Source organism: Jatropha curcas, chromosome 1, assembly GCF_041381405.1.
Source record: "Jatropha curcas cultivar XTBG-Jc1 chromosome 1, XTBG_Jcur_1.0, whole genome shotgun sequence".
Classification (NCBI taxonomy): Eukaryota; Viridiplantae; Streptophyta; class Magnoliopsida; order Malpighiales; family Euphorbiaceae; genus Jatropha; species Jatropha curcas.
Window position 1 is genome coordinate 619384 of NC_143151.1, and position 20797 is coordinate 640180.

The 20797-nt window shown below is 33.1% G+C and overlaps 5 protein-coding genes across 6 annotated transcripts; 2 read left to right on the forward strand and 3 right to left on the reverse strand.

The window, feature by feature from the left end:
- Positions 1-998: 998 nt before the first annotated feature.
- FBX2 (F-box protein 2) lies at positions 999-3378 on the reverse strand. Its single transcript, XM_012210901.4, has 2 exons — positions 3224-3378; positions 999-2858 (listed from the first exon to the last, which is right to left on the reverse strand). Exon 2 carries the CDS (start codon positions 2839-2841, stop codon positions 1225-1227), a length of 1617 nt encoding a protein of 538 aa, XP_012066291.1. The 5' UTR covers positions 2842-2858; positions 3224-3378; the 3' UTR covers positions 999-1224.
- A 640-nt stretch (positions 3379-4018) lies between these two features.
- On the forward strand, positions 4019-5404 carry LOC105629408 (hyccin). The gene has a single exon (XM_012211000.4). It carries the CDS (start codon positions 4128-4130, stop codon positions 5265-5267), a length of 1140 nt encoding a protein of 379 aa, XP_012066390.1. The 5' UTR covers positions 4019-4127; the 3' UTR covers positions 5268-5404.
- Positions 5405-5512: 108 nt separating this feature from the next.
- LOC105629328 (Bifunctional inhibitor/lipid-transfer protein/seed storage 2S albumin superfamily protein) lies at positions 5513-7386 on the reverse strand. The gene is made up of 3 exons (XM_012210900.4): positions 6829-7386; positions 6166-6207; positions 5513-5900 (listed from the first exon to the last, which is right to left on the reverse strand). The coding sequence occupies exons 1-3, from the start codon at positions 7253-7255 to the stop codon at positions 5692-5694; spliced, it is 678 nt and encodes a 225-aa protein (XP_012066290.1). The 5' UTR covers positions 7256-7386; the 3' UTR covers positions 5513-5691.
- Positions 7387-10169: 2783 nt separating this feature from the next.
- Positions 10170-13032, forward strand: LOC105629327 (short-chain dehydrogenase/reductase 1). Of its 2 annotated transcripts, XM_012210899.4 has the most exons (6): positions 10170-10343; positions 10485-10578; positions 10699-10942; positions 11261-11338; positions 11444-11629; positions 12412-13032. In XM_012210899.4, the coding sequence occupies exons 2-6, from the start codon at positions 10547-10549 to the stop codon at positions 12787-12789; spliced, it is 918 nt and encodes a 305-aa protein (XP_012066289.1). In that variant the 5' UTR covers positions 10170-10343; positions 10485-10546; the 3' UTR covers positions 12790-13032. The 2 variants fall into 2 exon arrangements, with proteins under 2 accessions (XP_012066289.1, XP_012066288.1); XM_012210898.4 differs by lacking the exon at positions 10170-10343 and having other exon boundaries at positions 10350-10578.
- Positions 13033-13495: 463 nt separating this feature from the next.
- On the reverse strand, positions 13496-19314 carry LOC105629326 (Glyceraldehyde-3-phosphate dehydrogenase-like family protein). Its single transcript, XM_012210897.4, has 12 exons — positions 19053-19314; positions 18652-18802; positions 18489-18566; positions 18152-18267; positions 17416-17469; positions 16622-16709; positions 16391-16483; positions 16076-16116; positions 15430-15483; positions 15115-15278; positions 14427-14496; positions 13496-13945 (listed from the first exon to the last, which is right to left on the reverse strand). Exons 1-12 carry the CDS (start codon positions 19146-19148, stop codon positions 13820-13822), a joined length of 1131 nt encoding a protein of 376 aa, XP_012066287.1. The 5' UTR covers positions 19149-19314; the 3' UTR covers positions 13496-13819.
- Between the last annotated feature and the right edge of the window lie 1483 nt (positions 19315-20797).

A 20797-nucleotide genomic window follows, 5' to 3' on the forward strand; every position in this document is an offset into this window, starting at 1 on the left:
TTGGTTTCAGATTCTGTACTGGCTTGGGATGAAATGTTTTACTTTTGGGTTTGCCGCCAAAAATGCACTCCTCTCACTTCTTTTATTATTATTATTATTATTATTATTATTATTATTATTATGTCTAATTTCTTTATTAAATGTATATATATGTTTCTTTTAAGAAAAAAAAAATTCATATTAGTCTGTTTCTGGTATGATATTATTGTCGTTTCCATGTTCGCAATTATCCATTTCCACAAGTACATAAATAAATGAATTTTGTTGTTCAATTGCATAAAATATTCCTAATTGTAATTTTTTTTTTATAAAATTTCAGGATTTAAAAAAGAATTTTATAATTTTTCTCATTATTATCATCATTTGAACTTCTTTTAATTGGATTTCAAAGAGTTCGATCGATGGAGACACGAATCCTCTCCTTATACTTAAAAAAAAAAGGGTTTCAAAGAGTTGGATTTTCAACTTACTCCTAATATAACGTGCAAACATGAAAAATAATAAACTAATCTCATCGGGAGTGTTTATCCACAATGAATTATAAAGACAAAATATGTTTTCAACTTATTTTACATTTGCCACTTTTGCATGGTGCTCTGATGGATAAATTGAATTTTTTTTACTTTTAAAAATGAATTTGACATATCTAATTATAATTTTAAAACATCGAATAAAAATACTTCCAGAAAAAACAAAAAAAAAAAAAAAAATTCAACATAGTTCAAACATAAAAAATAAAATAAATCAGAATCACCAACAGACCATGCCTTTCAGGGGGTCAAGAGTCCTAAATTATGAATTATTTCTGAGAAAAAATGGAATTTTCTTTCCATAACTTTGTTCAAATAACTTCCCCTACAGTGGTACTAAGGATAATTCAATTGATCAAGAAATAATATCATATGCAAGAACATTGTCGTAAAGCTGAAGTGGTTCTTATTTTATCAGCCTAACAACTCTTACAGGTAAATTCTATATTAAAGAAAAACAACGAAAGCTGCAGTAGAAAATATCAACTGACAATTGCAATAAGAAAGAAACAATCTTTGAATCCCATCAAATTAAACTAACCTTTAAAATTCCAATGCTATTGCAAAAGAAAAGACTAACTACATCAGTAACTTGGCATGCTCTGAACCATTGTTGTGTAATTTCGTTACATAATCATCCATATAGTAATAAGAATTGACAAACCTAGAAGCATGTTGTAATCTTAGCCTGGTGTTATGCCTTCACCTTGCTACTCATTCCACGTTTACTGTGCCAGACATTACTCCTATCGCTGTGCATGGAGTTCTTGGCTGCCACAGAACATTGGTCATTTCGACTACCCTTGCTCGTCTCTATGTGGAGTTTGCGTCTCCTCATCCTACTCTCAAGCCGTATTCCCCTTTGGGCACGAGCTCTACGCTCAATTTCCAAAGCTTGTGAGAAGTTCCACATCCTAACAACACCTTCCTCTCCTCCACATACAATACGGTCAGCCCCAATGTCCACTGAAAATAAATTCGGCCCAAATCCATGTAGCATTCTTTGGGGTGGCTCCACACTGCTACAATCCACATTTTTCACCCTTGAAACACTCTTTCCTAAAGATCGCCTGCTAGTCCTTAGTAGTTTTCTAACATCTATTAGTGACAGCTTCCCATCACTAGAAGCTGAAACAAGCCAAGGAAACTCAAATGCAACTGAATGTACAGCACCAGAGTGAGGAACCCAAGTTGCAACCTTAAAATCATAAGCTGTGTGACTGTGACGTATGATCTCAAACATATGTATAGCCCCATCTTCTCCTCCAGTAAAAAGGAAGTCACCCGTGTGGCTTCGCGCCAAAGAATAAGTGTTACCAACGTGAGCATGATTAATGACAGTTAAGAGATTTCCGCTATGAGTATCCCAAACATACACATCTGATCCTGAAGTGGTAGCAACTGTTGTATCATGTGGAGTAAGGCTCCATACCCAATCATTATGCCTCAAGACCTTTAAGCATTTCAATGAGGAACGATCCCATACACGAACAGTCATGTCCCAAGAACCACTGTAAATCCTCATAAGGTCCAAGGCAAGAGAAGTTATAGGCCCCTCATGTTCCCAAATTCTAAATTCAATATTTGGCTCCTCAGAACCCTTGAGATTGAACAAACATGGGAGACCCTCCACCACTCTCCAACCTTGGATGAAACCATCAGTACCACCAGCAACCAAGAGCTTTGTATCTGCAGCAACTGCTCGAATAGTGCATCCAAGAGGCCTTGATGATGCGATGGATAATCCATCTTCCATGTCCCACATTCGCACAACCGTGTCATAACCAGAGGTAAAAATAAGCTTGGCAGAAGCCAAAAGGAAAACCGTTCGAACAGCTTCAGTGTGACCATACAAAACATCAATGCTATAACGACCTAAGAAAGTTCTACTCCTAAATTCTCTCTCCACGAACAATTCCTTCCATGACTTCTCATCTGAAAGCCCCAAGCCCAATGGTGCAGGAACCAAAGGGAGACCCCATCTCTCACAATAGACTTCCTTCCAAACCTGGTTCTCAGATGCAAGCCTATTAAGAACCTTCGACACACATGAAACTATACCAAGCTCCTTAGGGTCAAGGCAATCAAGAATTTCAGAAATCAAGGCTGGAGGAAGGTCAGTGATTGACCGGCGACAATTGGGCAAAATCTCATTACAAGGCAACTGTTTTGAACTATCAATGATTGAAACTCTCTCCTTAGGATGGCAATCAAATGTTGGATTAGAAATTTTTTTAGCTTTAGAATTAGAATTCTTCTCACAATTGTACTGTTCTGACACCTCAGTGTTTCCTTGGCATTCAAATGCCATAAAAAAGAATAGTTAACCTAAACAAAGAATTGAAGAGGGTTAATAACTGAATCCCCTAATGCAAGAACCTCAAAGAACTAAAATCCAGTAATAACTGAACGCCAAGTTCAATTTGAAGATAATTGAAGAATAACCCAGCAAAACTAGAAGAAAACCCTAAGATTAAAAACCTAGAAAACCCAAATTACTGAAGAAGCAAACTAAACAAATAGAATGAAAATCAAATCAAATGCGAGAAAGATCAGAGTTGATGAATGTAAATCAAAAGGAAACAAAAGGAAGTTAAAATCAATGTAAAGCTAATAAAATTATCCTATTAGGAAAAAAATTGACCAAAGACAAACTAGAAGTTACTAGAAAGAAATTGGGTTCTATTACGTACCCTCTATCGATTAGAAGACGATCCTTTGAAGCACAGAACTAAGAAAATCGATGTAGCTCAGGTTAATGGAATTTGGAAGGAGGAGGAGAGATCAAGAACAAAAAGGAAAGCTTATATATATTATTATTATTTTCTTTTTCATGGAGGAGGCTAATGCAGAAAAATGTTTTGAAAAATCACAGGTAGTAATCTGACGGCCAATATGAAAGGAGTAGAGAACACAGGACGATAGTAACCGCAAGATCAATATGCTGTCGGTATATACTATATCGTCTGTGGCGTGGAATTAGAGCCATTACGTGGCGTGCGTCGTGCAGGACCCTACTTTGCAATTTATTAGGGCTTTATTTATTTATAAATTAAAAGTTGATAAATTACATAAATCTAAAGCTTTTTATTTTTTAATTGGTGAAAAATAAATAAATAAAAAGAAATAGTTTCATTTTTTTTTTTGAGCATTCTTGTATTTTATTTAAATAATATAATTATTTGCATAAATTGTAAAAAACTCCCACGTTCTCAAATTTTAAAGCCAAATTACTATAGATTCTTTGAGATTTATTAAAATTACCTTTTATTTTCACTATTTGGAGAAATTATTCCAAATTTTTTAATATATAGTTTCATTAAACTATTTGTTCTTTCTGTCTAAAAAAGTATATTTTTACTATGAAACGGAAGGCTAGATAGTAATTCAATAATAAATATAAAAAATTAAATAATAATAATAGTAATATATTAAATGTAAAAAGTAAATAATTAAATATATGTAAAAAGTAGTTTAAACAACCCATCCTATTTTCCCTCCATAATTCTCTCCTCATCATCCTCTACTTCCAAAATTTCTCTCTTTAGTTTTCATCATCTCTTCCATTTCCTATGCTTCTCTCCTCTAACAAAACTAATGTCTCAAGACAGCTTACCTTCAGAAAACGCTGCCGACACCACCAATACAACCACCGCCACCTCCTCTACCTCCACCTACAACTCTTTACATAGACATTCTCGCTCTTCTATACCAGTTGATTTCTCTGCCAAAATCCAATCTGCCATCCAATCCCTAACCTCCATTACTAAAATTCCCTCCACCATCCTCTCTGCCCAAGATCCCGCCTCCTCTCTCCTTCATGACTCCAACGTCTCAACCGCAATCTCCGCCCTCCTCCGCGAACCTGACTCCGGCGCAGGAGACAACAACCTCTGCAGATGGTTCTACGACACATTCCAATCCACCTCTCCTCAACTCCAACTCGTCGTTCTCCGATTTGTCCCAATCATCGCTGGTCTTTACCTCTCGCGTGTCCCACTGAGAAAACCTTTAGCCGGATTCGAAGCAGTTTTGCTCGCTCTCTACGCGCACGAAACGACATCGCGCAATGGCCAAGCTATAGCAGTAAACATACCTGATCTATCAAATTCTAGTGTATATCATGAAACCAAAGAGACATCAAAGAACAACGCGACTGATTTAAACTTAGCAGTGATATCTCCAAGCTTAGAGCCTCATGGAACCGTTAGATCAACAAGAAGAGCAAGAATTGTTGGGGTTGCATTAGAATTATATTTCAGCAAACTATCATTAATGCCAATTGGGTCAAAAATAGATTTCTGTGAATTTTGTGAGCTATGGGCAGGTCAAGATGGTGAAATGTACAAGGAAGGTTATATATGCAAGGAAAAGAAAGAAGAAGAAGAAGAAGGAGGAGGAGATAGTGAAAGTGGAAAGAAACTAAAGGAGGATGGTGATAATACTGAGAAGGAAAAGGTGAGAAAAAAGGAAGGGAGAATTGCACTTCCATGGGATTTATTGCAGCCTGCTTTAAGAATTTTAGGGCATTGTTTATTGGGTCCTCAGAAAGATAAAGAATTGTTTGAAGCAGCTTGTGGAGCAATAAGAAGTTTATATGCAAGATCTTTGCATGATATAAATCCTAAGGCAATTTTGGCTACTGGAAGTCTTCTTAGGCTAAGTAAAATGGCTATGAATCCTGAGAATGAAATTGATTATACTGAGATCACAATGACTGATGTTATTACTCTCTAATATTTTTTCACTACTATTCTTTTTTCTTTTTTTTTTTTTTTATGTTTGATCTTCTATAACATTGTAATTTTGTTATCTAAGTAGTTGTTGGAATTCTGAAATTCGATATTTCTACTTTTTCCAATTAAATTCGCATACTTAAATTCTCTGACCTAACACTCTTATTAGCCGCTAGCCGTAGCTGTTTAACTTAAAAGGAATTGAGTATGTAACTTAACAAAAATTAGATTATCAAATAAACCAAATTATAGAAAAGACTAGAAGATTTAAATTAAGATTCTGTTTCGAAAGAATAATGATACATTTTAGATAAACTAAATATAACATCTCCAACATATAAATTATTCATGCTACCATAAATACCATATCTGGTTACAACATTTCAATAATGGAGAAGAAACCCAAAGAAGTCATCAATCAAACCTCAAAAGAATGTTAGAAGAAATGAAAATGCCAAGCCAATAAGGAATTCTTTAGCTGACCCTGCAATTTTTGTAGCTCCATTGTCATTGTTTCCAACTGATGGAATGCTGGCTATGCCTTCTGGTGGCTGAACACCTGGAATATTTGTAGCTCTATTGTCATTGTTTCCAGCTGATGGAATGCCGGCAATGCCTTCTGGTGGCTGAACACCTGGAATATATATTTTTTTTTAAAAAAAAAAACCACATTTCAATAAAACTTACGTAAATATCTATCCTAAATTCTTCGAAGAGTAGTATTATACAATAGGGTTCGTATAAGTAGAGAAAATTTTATTGATCGTAAGAATATTCTAATAAAAAATTAAAATTCGACTATGAGATGAAAATAGAAAAATTTATTTCTAAGATAATTAATTTAAACATATATGTTAAAATAAGAACAAAAATAAATATTTTGAGAAGAGAAATATTACCTGGCGCACTTGCTGTTGGACCTGGTACCGGATATCCGACGGCTATATATAGTATATATAAAAACACAAAGAAATAAATTAGTTTTTTTTTTTTTTTGTCTGTGACAAAAATAAATATATGAAAACTAAAATTAAAATGAATTATTATTATTATTATTAAAAAGGAGAAAGTTGAGTAGGTAAGAAGAAACCAAGAATCATAAATGGCCTTTTAAATGTGAACCAAATTAGCTTCCCTCTGCACCATGCGGCTATTTATAACCAAGTCCATTTATAAACTATTTAAATTTTCTTTTCCGAAAAAAAAAAAAAAATTAAATCGGATGCAACTAATTGATAAATCAGTAAATCGGATGCAACTCGTTCAGGTCCTTCTCACCGATCTCAAACGTAAAAAATAAAAAGACTAATTGACGAAAAAAAATTTCTTTTGAAAATTTTCTTTGCAAATTGGGGAGAATATCAAAAAAAAAATATAACAATAAAGTAATTGACGAAAAAATAATTTTTATTTTATCTTATATAAAAAAATCTTTTTCTAATTTTCTCTGCTCGCTTAATTCACGCACACGTAAATAAAGCAATGTTAAATAAATAAAAAAAAATTAAAATCAAGTCTGGCGGTAAGGGTGAAAGCAAGTGACAAACAGAATTCAAAACTACCTGCGCACGTGCTAACCGGAGGAGTTTCAACACCACAAACAGAAGGAAGCTTCAGAGCTCTGTTAATATTAATCTTTATACCAAAAGACTCCGTCAAGCTACTATTCCCTAGCAACTGACACAAACATATAGGATTACTATCCACCAATCCAGCCAATTCCGGGCAGCAATTCTTGTCCGGAACTTTCGCCGTGCTCGGTTCCTGCACATAACTCAAGCAATCCGACATGTTAAGCAACGGCGTAATACAGTCGTTTGTTGTCGTTGCTGGTGTCGGCGCCAATGGCCCTAACGGCTTCAAAGGTTCAGGTGATAAAAACGGAGCAGGAGAAGGCGCTTGAGCTGACACTGTAGAAAATGGTGTGGAAAAAATGATAGCCGCGATGAGAGAGAAGGCGGCGGCCGCCGCGAAACGGTGAGCGAGCATTGTTTCTTTTTGGTTTGGTGGAGCTGTTAGGCTTGCGAAGGGAGGGAAAGGAGTGTATAAATGAGAAGAGTGAGAAAGGGGAACTTGAGAGAGTGTATGCTTTAACTTAGCTGAGCTAGCAATAGCATAAATCAATAAATATACGTAACCACCAACAAAGTCCCAAATATCTGTTTTATGTACTTATGCCTGCACCGCCAATGGTGTAAATGCATTCAAAGTATTTACATTTAGGAAATTATGCTTAAACCGAGTACATATGTCTGCCCATAAACCCAATAAATAAAAATAAAAATTTTTAATTTTTATTAGCTTGGTATATCAGTAGAGTTATGGATCTGGTCGAGATAAATCAATCCCTCTTTTACATTTATTCTAGTACTCAATCTAAATTTTACTGGCTTGATGCATATATTTACTGCAATACATTTTATTTCAAACTTATAAAATTATATTGATTAAACATTTATTCAATAGTTGAAAAATATAAAAATTATTATCTCAAGATAGTATTAGGCAATATATCAGAATATCATTGTGGGCTAAATAGCAAGATAAGTGTTCCCCTTTAAATAACATTCATCAAATTGGTGATAATCGAAGATGATTCGAACTTGAGATCTCTCACTTCTTACATCTTCTATGAGAATAGAAAGACCAATTAGACCATATCTGATTATGATAGATTTTTTAGATTGTTTGTTTAGATATGTTTGTACAAATTAGATGCGTAAAGGGAAGTCTAAAATACATCAATTACTACTTAATTAATAATTAATATTACACCTATGATTTATCCTTAAATTAAAAACTATAGTTAAGATGTATTACATATTTAGATTAAAAATGAATTACAACCTGGCAAACTCTAACCAATTTTGTTGTTAGTTACTTGTTTAAATCACACATTAATGCAAAGGTCACAAGAAAGAAGGAAAAAGAGAAAAAGCCTTTCTTTGTTGTATGAGTCATCAAACCTTGTCCATGGGAAAAGTTGAAGTTTCTTTGTTCTTTTTTGGATTAAAACCTTTATTCTTGTGTGGAGAAGTAAGAGAGTAGATGTTGAAGTCATGATTTCTAATAAACATTGGAATTGAACTAGGACATAAAAGTAATTAAATTTTTTATAGTTTCGTTCTATTATTTCGGTCCATTGATCTCTTAATAAATTAAAAAAAAAAAATATGAGATCTAATAATTAGATTTATAACATTATACTAATATACAACTCAAATTGGAGTTCATGCTAATCTCGTTTGGAGTGCTATCCCTCTTTACAAGTGTTTTTCCAAATATTGAATCTTTAACCTTCAAAAGATTGCCTATTTGATTCAAGTGTGTCATACCACATGAGTCACTTTTTATGTGTAAATTAATTTAATTAAACTATTGCCAACTATGAGAGATTAAACTTCAAATTAATTCATTTGTATATTATGGGTAGACACTAAGGTTGCATTCGACACATCTTTTTAAATAATTTTTATCGTTTTAACATAATGTTATTTTTTAGAGTGTCGATAACATAGCATTTAACTAGATTTTAAAGAATAAAACAATCTTTTATGAAAAGTCAATCTGAGTAACGTTTAACTTTTAGCTTTTTATAAAAAGTTATTCAAATAATTATTAATTTCTAAAAAAGTTAAACACCAGTGAAACGCTAACCCTTAATCTTATTCAACATACCCTAAATGCGAGATCTACAAATTGCTAATTAGAATTATAACATAATGCTATTATACAACCGAAATTGGGCCCACAATGATGTTGTCCACAAGGTTTTGTTTTGCAGAGTATGGCAGTGACTAGTGATGGTTGTTTTATTGTTTCTACTCTTGGGAGTTGGAAGTTGATAGCCTTGAAGAATGAAGTAAGCATTTATGAAAGTTTAGTGAGTTAAAACTTGAAAGGGATAAAACTTAATGCCATCACATGTTCACACGTTGGGTTGTTAATTTTTTGTGGTCAGTAATCTCTAGCTGATGCCAAAAGGCAACTCACAATGGGAATTTTTATAAATATATGTATAGTTTTCATGTTGGAGAGAATTATTAGATTTGTTTGGAAAAATTTATCTAAATTAGGTTTATGGCCCCATCTATGAACTAAATTAACGAATTTAGGATCCTTATTGAAACGAGAGTATTTTTAACCATATACTTTAAAAAAAAATTAGAACACTTTTTAAAAAATTATAAATTTCATTAATTTGGTTTATAAGTGGGACCATGGACCCGATAAGTTTTTTCCACTTTGTTTGTTAATATTTTTTTTTTGGATACAACGGAGGGAGAGATCCACTTTGTTTGTTACTATTACTATTAGCAAACTTAAACAGGTGAAAGTAATTTATAAAAAATAGAAATAAATTTAGCTGCACTAAGTTTTATTTTTAAAATTGAAAATAAATGTTTAGTAAAATGTAAATATAAAATCTAAATAAATTTTCATTTCATGAAATTTTATGAAATTTACTTTTTTTTTTTTTTTTTAATGCAAAGGAGGGAATTAACCCTAATTACAAAACAACTTACTTGAAGCAAAAAAGTTCATATTCTTTCAGCATGTAAAAGCATTTTTGTGTTCGGTTTGATTATGAGTATTTGTATAACTTTGATTGGTATTAGATTTAATATTGCTATTAGATAGATTGAAGATGTGTTCCACGATAACCTTTTAAGTAATTTTTAAAATGTTAAACGATATTTTTTATAGTATTCGATAACATGATGTTTGAATTAATTTTAACAAATAAATCTTTAAACATAAATAAATTTAGAAGCTCATACTCTTCAAAGCATATAGACTTCTATAGTCATGTTGGTTTTCTAAGCATGGAAATCAATCTCTCATAAGTTGTTTATATTTACAATTCTGAAAAAACATTTTAACTAACAGCAAAAAGGAGACGTTTCAGATATTTAAAAAATACCATACCATAAAATAGAGTTGTAGGGCAACATCTTTAAAAAATATCAATAGTAGTGAGCAATCATTTTCACTCGCTAATGCTAACTTGTCTTCTTACAGCCGCCTTGTCCAGTGCGACGCAGCATCATCATTTCCCAAAGACTTTCTTCTAGCAGTGTGTTCAATTTGCTTTAGGATTGTTTTTGTTTTAATGAGAATATATTTTTTTTATTAATAATTATATTGTTGGTCAAATGACATGACAAGAGATGATCGAAAAACTGGAAATGGTTGATATAGCTTAGTTTTTAAACAGATTCATAAACCCAACAAAGAACGAGAAAGGAGATAATCAATCCATCAAGATCTTGCACAAATATGGAAAACAATGGAAAGCAGTCACCAGAGAAGTAAGCTAAAGCTAATATCTTGCGTTTCTTGATTTTGGGTTGCAATATAAGCTCTAAATCAGGGCATTTCTTGATTGTCTAGTCTACTGGTCTTTTTAATGGCTATATTGTAATATATAGGTTTGCGGTGGTCACTGGAGCAAACAAGGGCATTGGTCTTGAGACAGTGAGGCAGCTTGCTTCTCAAGGAGTCACGGTGGTGCTAACGGCTAGAGATGAGAAAAGAGGGATGGACGCGACGTCTATGCTTCACAATATGGGTTTAACCAATGTTGTTTTTCATCAACTTGATGTTTTGGACCCAGTTAGTACTGAGTGTTTGGCTAACTTCATCAAGAACAGATTTGGTAGGCTTGATATCTTGGTAAGTATTAGTTTTCAATTAATTGAAAAATTTTGGTTTTTTGATATCTTTTATTGCTGTTATGAATTGGGGTTTGGTGCTTGTAACTAATTTTGAGTCGCTTCCAAAAATGTGGGAAGCTTCTTGTACTGGGTTACCTTTTGTTGCTGTTATGAATTGCATACAAGGTGCTCTATCATTTGACTAGTAGGTCAATCATGTTAGCTTGAACAATAAAAAACAATCTTATTTGCTAGCATCCGAATGTTGCTTTTAAAAAAGCAGTTTCAACCTCAATGTTAAACAGACTTTAGCTTGATTTGATATAACTTTTGACAGGTTAACAATGCTGGAGCCTCTGGAGTTGTGGTTGATGAGGATCGCCTAAGAGCTTTAAATATAGATCCTGAAACTTGGGTAAAAGTTTAAGCATTATTTCAAAGCATGAAAGAATGGTTTACATTAGTGTACAAAGTCACTGATGATGAGTGATGAATCCTTAAACCATATTTGTTGGTGTAGCTTTCAGGGAAGGCAATCAATATGATTCAAGAGGTGATTATAACAACTTACGAGAAGGCAGAAGAATGCTTAAACACTAATTACTATGGAGTTAGAAGAGTAACAGAAGCTCTAATTCCACTTCTACAGCTATCCACTTCAGGGGCTAGAATAGTTAATGTCTCCTCTTTGAGGGGCGAGCTAAGAGTAAGTGTAGCCTAATATTCATTCTTTCTCATAATTTTTATAATTTAAAAAACTAGCTAGTATTTAACGAAGATGAAGTTCTAATTATAATCCATTCATTCTCATAATTTATTATTGAGTTTTTCATATCAACAATGAACAAATTCTATTAAAATATAACATAGTTTTAGTTAAGTGAATCTGCCTGTGTCATGATAGTGAACCCAAAGTCTGATTTGAGGAGGATATGTTCATATCTGCATTCTTCCTTCTTTACCATTTCAGTTTAGAAAATTAATAATAGATAATTTTATATTTCTTTAGGTTGTTTAGCAAATTTATTTTACCTTGATAAGGTAATTGTCTCTGAAAACATATTTGGTTTTTCTGTTAAATTTTAGTATTTTGGATATGAGAATATAGGTTCTATGCAACAAATGAATTTCCTCAATCCTCTTAAAACCAGCTATTCTGGGCCAGCTTTGGGACTGCAAAATCTGGCCAGTACCGGTCCAAACCGGCACGTTGGCCATGCCTACTTTCAAGTTCATTTATTTCAATTAAGGGGTTAAATATAACAGTGATGGTCATACTGATTTGATGGTTGGCCTTATATGCATACATTTAGAATCTATTAGGATCTAAGATGTGTACTAAAATTTCACCCAAAGGCTCAGTTTAAGCACATAAAGACATTTAGCATTTCTTTTCAACTTCCAAATGGTGAAAGAAACCATCTACCAAATGCAGTGAATATAGAAAGTGGAAAAGAACTATTTTAACAAAGTGTTCTTGTTTTGCAGAGAATCCCAAGTGAAGAACTGAGAAATGAACTTAATGATATAGAAACACTAACTGAAGAGAAGCTGGAGGCAATATTGAAGAGATTTTTGCGAGATCTAAAAGAGAATTCACTTCAAGCAGGTGGATGGTCATTAATGTTGCCAGCATATGGCATTTCCAAGGCCACTCTTAATGCCTACACTAGAGTTCTTGCTAAGAGATATCCAAATATGCTTATAAACTGTGTTCATCCTGGCTATGTCAACACAGATATCAATTGGCACACAGGGCCAATGCCTGTAGAAGATGGAGCTAAAGGTCCTGTGAAGTGTGCTCTTTTACCAGATGGAGGCCCTACTGGTTGTTATTTTGATCAAACAGAAGTTGCAGAATTTTGATTCTATACTTTCTTAGTTACAAGTTGCAACTGGTTTCTGGTTTTAATCATGTTCTTAAAATGTGATCATTTTGGATATGAACACTTTTTGTTATCCTTTTTTTTTTTTTTTTGGCATGAATTTGTTTTGAGAAGTAATCCCAAAGCCTTCTAGTTCAGTATCATGTCATTGCTAGATGCTGGTGCATTTTTATCTCAGCCATTTTTGTTAAATGTAATATTTTTAGAATTATAGGTTCTATAATATCTATTACCATTTATGATGATAAAATCAGTTTTGATTGCTGATAAATTGCCAATATCTTCATAAATGCATGTACAAATTTTCACATGATTGATATGTGGTAGAATTGGACTTTGGGTTTCTTAGAATTTGACTTGTGTATACATATAGTTTTTTTTTTTTTTTTTGGTCATATCATTCCCCTTTTTTTTCCCTTTCAATATTCAATGTTAGTTTATTTAGTTTTAAATTTCCCTAAAAACGAAGGGAACAATTAATTAAATTTCATTTTTGTTACTTCAGTATTTATTTAATATTTGGACAAAAATATGTCTAAGAGAATTGAAAATATGAAAATACAAACATCCTTATTAATCATTTTATAGTGACCTCTATAGTAATCACTGAATTACCAAACTGCTTGCAACTAAGTACTAACTACCAACTACCGGCTGCAGCAGAATACTAAACTTGAACTTGCCAATGGACTCGGAATTAAAACTTCCTGATTTTCTTCAGACTTGCATAAGGTCACATATCCAAACTTTAAAACAAAGTTTAAAGCCTATTGCCCCTAAGTTGGAATTCAGTTGTATAAGTAATGTCAATCACTCACTGATATAATTTTCCTTCAAAATTTAAATGATACTTGCAAATGCATACTTTGACACCACAAAACTTAGGGCCACCTGCATTACTAGCTTCCACTATACACTACTTTTCAAAACTGGCATCAGTTTGTTTCATGTCTTCACCGTCCGTCAGGTAACTTCTCTCCCTTTCATAATAGCGCAAATTACCCACTTTCTCAAGGGAATAAATCTTGAATATCCAGGATATCGGCAAGTACACCAGCGGCTGTGGTGTCGTTCCCCGCTCCAGCACCTTGAATGACCAGTGGTTGTTCATTATAACAACGGCTGTATATCTCCAACTGCAAAAGCAATGAAGGAAACATTGTCAATTTTCAGATGAAACCCCCGAAATGTTGGCTATCATGATACACGAAGAAAAGAGGAAAAAATTAACATTTATACAGAAGGCCACCATGGACCATATATACCTACTAATTTTTTTTCCCCTTATTATTTTTAAATTCAGATATTCAGCAGACTAAAATACATTTTTAGGATGCTAGAAGCAGTTCATAAAGAGAAATATACTAGAACCAATTGACTAATTGGCAGCAGTCGATTGCAAGAGCCTGTAATGAGAGAGAAGTAAACACAATTTTTAATGTCAAAATAACCAAATTGGTAACGTCAACTCAGTCTCTTCAATTAAGTCAATATGGTTGAAGACATTAGACCAGAATCATCTAAGATGAGGTGCTGGATAACATAGTGTGAGGTTTAGTTCATTAAGAAATGGCAAACATGATGAGAAGTGAATCGAGGGAAAAAAAAGCGCTTTACCACATTGTCACTTCCTCTCAATCGCCCTAAAGCGGAGTTCTTAGGAAGTTCTTGAATTCCGACTTCACACCTGACAAGAAAATATTTAGTACTAACACCACCATGTCAAGAAAAGTTTTAACTTTTTAAGAAGAGAAGCATACAACAGTTCCATTTTTTTGTCACAAAATTTAAATGGTGATGGATTAGACCTTGCAAATGTCAGATATCACACATGACCAATACCCAATATGCTCTTTTGCAAAAAGCATAAGTGTGTACAATAAACTCGTTATTTTTTTTTCTTTTACTGCAAGAATCTTACATCACCTAGGGACTAACTTCCCCATTTCCCTCCCTGAACTACCATACCAATCAGCAGTTCAATCAACTTCCATCAATCAGATGTAATCTTTCCTCCTTTTACATGGTAAAATGTCCCAATATTAATAATTCATGCTATTCTAATACAATTATTAAAGTGGTCTGGCAAAAGATCTGTCATTTATATGTTCAACAACATGAAAATAAGCAACTCTTTCCACGGCCCTGAAGACATGCAACCAAAATTTTCAATAACATCTTAATGTGACTGCATGTCTCTTATTTCTCAATGACTGCCAAAAATGCTAGAATATGACATTCAGCAATGTGTTTATCCTCATGAAAAAATAACAATGAAAGCCAATGATGAAAATAGAAAGAATACCTTGAGCCCTCAATTACACAAACGTAGCGGAGCACATTCTGATTCAAGGATGCTTTTTTAACTCTTTCTTGGATGTTGTTATCAAGTAATGCAATACCACTACCCAAAAATTTTTCAACAGACATAGCATGAGGTCCCATTTCATCAGGATACAAGCTCTCGATCTACAAACAGGACAAGCATAACAAAGGAAACTCAGGGTTGAAGGGGCACCACCAATTTATGACTTTATTATTAATGCAGTAATGGTTTAGCATTCAACCAAGAATGATAGTAACTTTGTTGGGTATGTAGAAAATATGAGTTGGAACTGACTTCAATGTTATCCAAGTTGATGCGCCTTCCAAGAAGTCGAGCGAGAATCAAAGCCTGTTTGACGTCCAAAAGAATGGAGTATGATGTTGTAAGCATTTATCACACGCTCAAACAAGTGCAACTGATCTCAACAATGAAGCACAGTACATAGGAGCCAATTTTATATAACATCTTGCTTTTTGTTGTGACAAAAGACATCTGCAACAGATTTCCAACTTTACAGGGAGAATAAGCAAATTTAAAGACCAAGGATATCATAATTCTAGATATTTCACACATAACAAGCCAAAAAAAAACTATTTTAAGAGGTTTCATGAACTTGTGGACCAGTGTGTAATTGCAACTACATGGTCTGTAGATTTTTGAGGGAAAAAAAAATATCGTTGATCACAATAAAATTATTGGACAACATCAATTAAATTATCATAATAATATAATGGGACAAAATTAATTTGAATATTGAATCATCAAAATAAAATAAAAAAATATCAGGTCAAGAATACAGAACATACGTAGATGAAAAAATAGATTTATTAGATAGATGGTATACATTTTAGCTCATTTGCATCACGACCAGACACAGGTGAACTTAAAACGTACAACAACCAATCATTGATGTTCAATAGATATATGTTTATATACAAACCTTCCTTGCAACATCCATCCCACTAAGGTCATCGCGGGGATCTGCAACAAGGATATTAACTTTAAAAACCAAGTTGTAAAAACTAAATATTATAGCAAGAATATGGGACACAAAGAAGCTGAACAGAAGTGTTCCATAAAATAAACATAAATTATAAATACTAATTTTCAAGTGACCAGGCAATGCCCATCATAATTTTACTTTTATCTTCTCTCTCTCTCTTGGCCCAATGCATGCAGCATCCCAATGCACACTTAGAAGATGCCACAAGATTCAGCTGTCAAGAAAGTGATCTAAGAGAATCTAAAAATGCACCTGGTTCAGTGAAGCCCAGACTTTTAGCAGTCCTAACAACTTCACTCAGAGGCTTTCCATCTTCAACCTCACTCATTACATATCCCAACGTACCTGTTACAACATTTTTACAAGAACCGCATAGAACAAGCAATGAGTATATGCATATAATGATCGTATATAAATAAAAGGAGGCACAATTAATAACCTAACAATGAAAGCATAGATATAAATCTTGCCAAAAATTTTTACCACTTAAACTCCCAATTATACGGTGAACAGGATCTCCTGATGAAAGTATGCGATTTAAGGATGCTATAACAGGAAGGCCAGCACCAACCTGCCCAAACAATTTCAAGTCAGTAGAAATCAATTATTATATTACCATACCGTTTCGCATACAAAATCTATTCTAGAACTGCTAAGAGGATGTGTCACCAAGCATGGGAATATAAGAGCATCATCCCTTTTGAGGTCCAAATTTTTATATTCGTTAGTAATCTAGAAATGGGCCCAAAAGAATCATATGTATCGCATTCCGATGAGCATATTAATGAGATGTAACAAACCCAAAACAAAATAAATGGTTGAAGAGTGACTAAATTAGAATTTTTTCCCTGGATTAGGACAAAATGATATATCTTAACAAACCAAATGATTTTGCCTTTGAACATACACCTTAGCCACCAAATAAACCTCCAAAAATTTTTTGCAAGGCTAAAATTTGACACAAATTACCCATTGGATCAGGTGCATGAAAACAACAAGTTCTATGTTGTCGAGATTATAGAATGTTAAACTGCATTTATGTGCAGGAGCAACACCCAATATAAGAAGTTGAGCCAACATGTACTAGTGAAACGAATGAAGACAAATTTCAATACAGTAATAACACCAATACAAATTTCAGTCTTGAATCATGCTGTGTGCTCGTTTGAAGCTTCCATTATTAGTTTCTTTTACCACTCCACTCACATTTTGTGTTCATCTTTTGAAAAGTTTAAGAAAGAACTCTGATATATGCATCAGCAAATAATTTGACTTACAGTTGACTCATGCCGAATGCGGCGTGGATAGGAAACTAATTTGTCATAATCTTCCTGCAAGAAAGAGTACAAAACGTTCTTAATATGTTGAACAGCAGATCTGTAATGGAAGAAACATTTGAGCTGCTGCAAAAAATAATAGCAAGAGGAGATCTGTTTGGATGAGAGGAGTGAAGCAAAAAGTTTTCCTTTGTCCAAATATTTACATGAGAAGTGAAGAGAGAAATCTTATATTCCTTTCGTTTGATTACTTTCTTCATTACCAACCTCAGTTAGAGATATCAAAGTTCACTTCTCTTCAGTACCCTATTATTATTTCTATCATAACTGAGGTTGCCAAACCCTTTATTAAAAGTAAAAATAAAAGATTGGATTCAAGGGCACCTGAGAAGTGACAACGAGTGGTCCACATATAATAGGAAATTATTCCAAGTGAATTAGAATAAGTCTTATATTCACAAAATGATGGTCCCTTGGACCAGAAACTCAAAGGCTGAAGCCAGCTATTCACAAATTATAACCAAAAAGATACCACTCTTCAGCCTTCACTTTACAGTCACTCTTATCCTTTCCCTCCCAAAAATCAGGAAATAGTTTCTATTTACAATAAAGTTGTTATCATTCCAAAACAGATCCATTCAAGTACCATACAATCCATATGGGACATCCAAACGCCTATAAGCCCTTGATTATTTTCTATCACTAGCTAACAAGAATAGCAACAAGAGTTCATTACCAGAGTAGATGTAAGAGGCTTCTTATTTGCCAGGACAATGCAACATCTTAGATCGACCACTTGGTTTAACACTCCAATAGTCTCAGAACTTGCAGAGCAATCTACAAAAGCCAAACCTGTCACATAAAGGAACAAAATAAGGTCATCCCAGAATCAGAAAGTTTAGAAGCTGAACGCCACATTTCAGCTTCTGTTCAAATCATAAAAAGTAACAAGTGAAATAATTTCATTACTAGAAATGCAATTTATCATTTACAAAGCAATAGTGTGGAGTCTAAATATCTAATAACTTTAAAGGATTAAAAGATAAAAACAAGAGAGGCACAAACAGTAGAACCTGTTGATTTGCCCAGAAGAGCTGCAATATCTATAACTTTTCTTTTTGACTCAGAATTCGAGTAGACTAGGCATTCATCTATATAGAGACACAAAAGAAAGAATCATTAGTACAGTGGTGAATAAACTTTAAATCGACCCTCTCACTAAATCAGGTAACTCACCAAAATCAGCAAGTGTTGAAAGTGATGAACCATTCAACTTGACGCGGCAAACTTCAGATAGAAATGCATCATTCAATTCCCTGGTAAATACATCAGATGCAGCAACCAATGACTTACTGTCACAGACACCCACCACTCTCAAGTGGACTCCCTGCCACAGCCAAAAATTTGTACAGCATACAAAAAATACAAGTATATAACAAACATAATTTTGGTAAATCTATTCACAGGTACTGTTCGCAATAAGTACAGCCAAATTTTCAGTATTATATGGAAATGTGAATTCTCTGAAGTAAAACAATTATAGAATGGACTGATCATTTGAAGAGAAGACGATTTTCAATTTTAAAACATATCATAAAAATCAAAGAAACAAACGAAGAAATAAAAACAAAGTAAACCTGCTTGGCATGAAGAGATCTGCATGAGACAATGTGCTGAATCAGCTGACGCCCGACACCTCCACAGCCCATCAGAATCAGAGGTATGCTCTTCATTATTCTTCTGTTCTTCTGCTTCTTTTTTTTGTTTTTACTGCTAAGTTGTTAGCTCTGAATTCTGTGCCAATTTTCGGAGGGATAGCTTCACCTTCACCTTGGGTTTCTTTCGGTTTTGGTGAAGAAGGAATATAATTTTCCTGTTTGCGAACAGAAATGAGAGTTTAATTACCTGAAATAATACTGAATTTTTTTTTAAGTTCGTAAGGGAAAATAATTATTTCACCCCTGATATTTGTCATAATTATCGAAATACTCCCTACTTTTTATGTAAATATTTAATGCGTCCCTCACTTTTATCTCCGTCACTCGTAAAAGCCCATCCGTCCATTTTTATTGGATTTTGCCGTCAAATTTCTGAAAAAACTAGAAACCTTGATTAATGTCGGCTAATCAAAGAATTTCAGTTTCTTTAATATACAAGCAATTGAAGGAAAAACGACAAGTCACTTTCTTCCCCGAAGATCAACTTCACTTACTACATGCTTTCTAAATTATTTTGATGCAAAAAATTTCATATAATTTTAAAATGTTCAAATTCAATTGTTACATATTGAAGTCGTAGTATAAATAAAACGATGAAGATTTAAAATTCAAAATTTTCAAATTTTAAATTTATAAAAATATATATAATGGACTAAAAAATAAGAAACCATTGATTGACACGTAGTCAATATCCAAAACTTTCTTTTGCTGTATTGACACCAAAACTTTCTTGTTCTCTATTGACCTTTTCATTCCTCGACTACTTTGATAAAATTTTTCTCTAAGAGTTCTATTTATCTAATTTCAATAAGAGTATCTAATGTCATTTACAATAAGCCCCTCACTTCCCATTCAAGATTCAGCCAATTTTAACGGTCAAAATTCAGTAAAAAGTGCGATTGACTTTTAGAAAAATGAGCAAGTATGTGTTAAATTTTACATAAAAGGTAAATACCGTTTAACTAATTGTGTCAAATCTTATAAATGAAATAATTATTTTTCCTTGCATTAATTTTAATTCTGACTATGTTTTCATAAAATTATGAGTTAATTATATTTTCCTATTTCAACTTTCTTTTAACTTTATATATTTTAATATTTAAGCGGAAAAGTTTTTTAGTTAAAAATTAAATTAATAATTTTTATATAATTAACTATATTTATTTAAAATTTTTCACTGAAAAATAAAAATTAATTATTTACTTCATAGTCTTCATTTACTTATTTTTCAAAGCTATAGTTTCCTTTCTTATTTATATTTCTCTTTTTCAAAATTCGGCTAGATTTGCAAAAAAAAAAAAGGTTATGGACAATTATGGCCACCGGTTCAGACTGAATTGAAATCGAACCATACTGTAGACGAATCGAAATTGACGGTTCAAGGGTGATTTAAAGTTTAGATGAATGTTAAATTTTGAACCTAAATTGGGGGTTCCGCTCCGGTTCGAACTGAAATTTTTTTTTTAAAAATTATAATCACTTAACATATTTTATAACTTTTTGTCACAACCCGAAATCATAGACCGAATTGGCACAAGGGCCTAGGTGAGCATAAGGCTCTCAAGACCCGTAGTAAGCTTGAATCACTAAATTCAATCACATTACATTAGATCACAAGAACAATAAGCTCATATTATTTTATATAAAAAATCTTATGATTATAC

Coding starts and splice junctions, on each gene's coding strand:
- LOC105629326 (XM_012210897.4), bottom strand. CDS start 19,148: ATGAAGAGCATACCTCTGATTCTGATGGGCTGTGGAGGTGTCGGGCGT. Junction 15,279..15,429: donor TCAACTTGGATAACATTGAA/GTCAGTTCCAAC, acceptor TCCTGTTTGTAG/ATCGAGAGCTTGTATCCTGA. Junction 13,946..14,426: donor TGAGAGGAAGTGACAATGTG/GTAAAGCGCTTT, acceptor TTGCTTTTGCAG/TTGGAGATATACAGCCGTTG.
- LOC105629408 (XM_012211000.4), top strand. CDS start 4,128: ATGTCTCAAGACAGCTTACCTTCAGAAAACGCTGCCGACACCACCAAT.
- LOC105629328 (XM_012210900.4), bottom strand. CDS start 7,255: ATGCTCGCTCACCGTTTCGCGGCGGCCGCCGCCTTCTCTCTCATCGCG. Junction 6,208..6,828: donor TCCGGTTAGCACGTGCGCAG/GTAGTTTTGAAT, acceptor TACTATATATAG/CCGTCGGATATCCGGTACCA. Junction 5,901..6,165: donor TCCAACAGCAAGTGCGCCAG/GTAATATTTCTC, acceptor TATATATTCCAG/GTGTTCAGCCACCAGAAGGC.
- LOC105629327 (XM_012210899.4), top strand. CDS start 10,547: ATGGAAAACAATGGAAAGCAGTCACCAGAGAA. Junction 11,339..11,443: donor ATATAGATCCTGAAACTTGG/GTAAAAGTTTAA, acceptor TTGTTGGTGTAG/CTTTCAGGGAAGGCAATCAA. Junction 11,630..12,411: donor CTTTGAGGGGCGAGCTAAGA/GTAAGTGTAGCC, acceptor CTTGTTTTGCAG/AGAATCCCAAGTGAAGAACT.
- FBX2 (XM_012210901.4), bottom strand. CDS start 2,841: ATGGCATTTGAATGCCAAGGAAACACTGAGGTGTCAGAACAGTACAAT.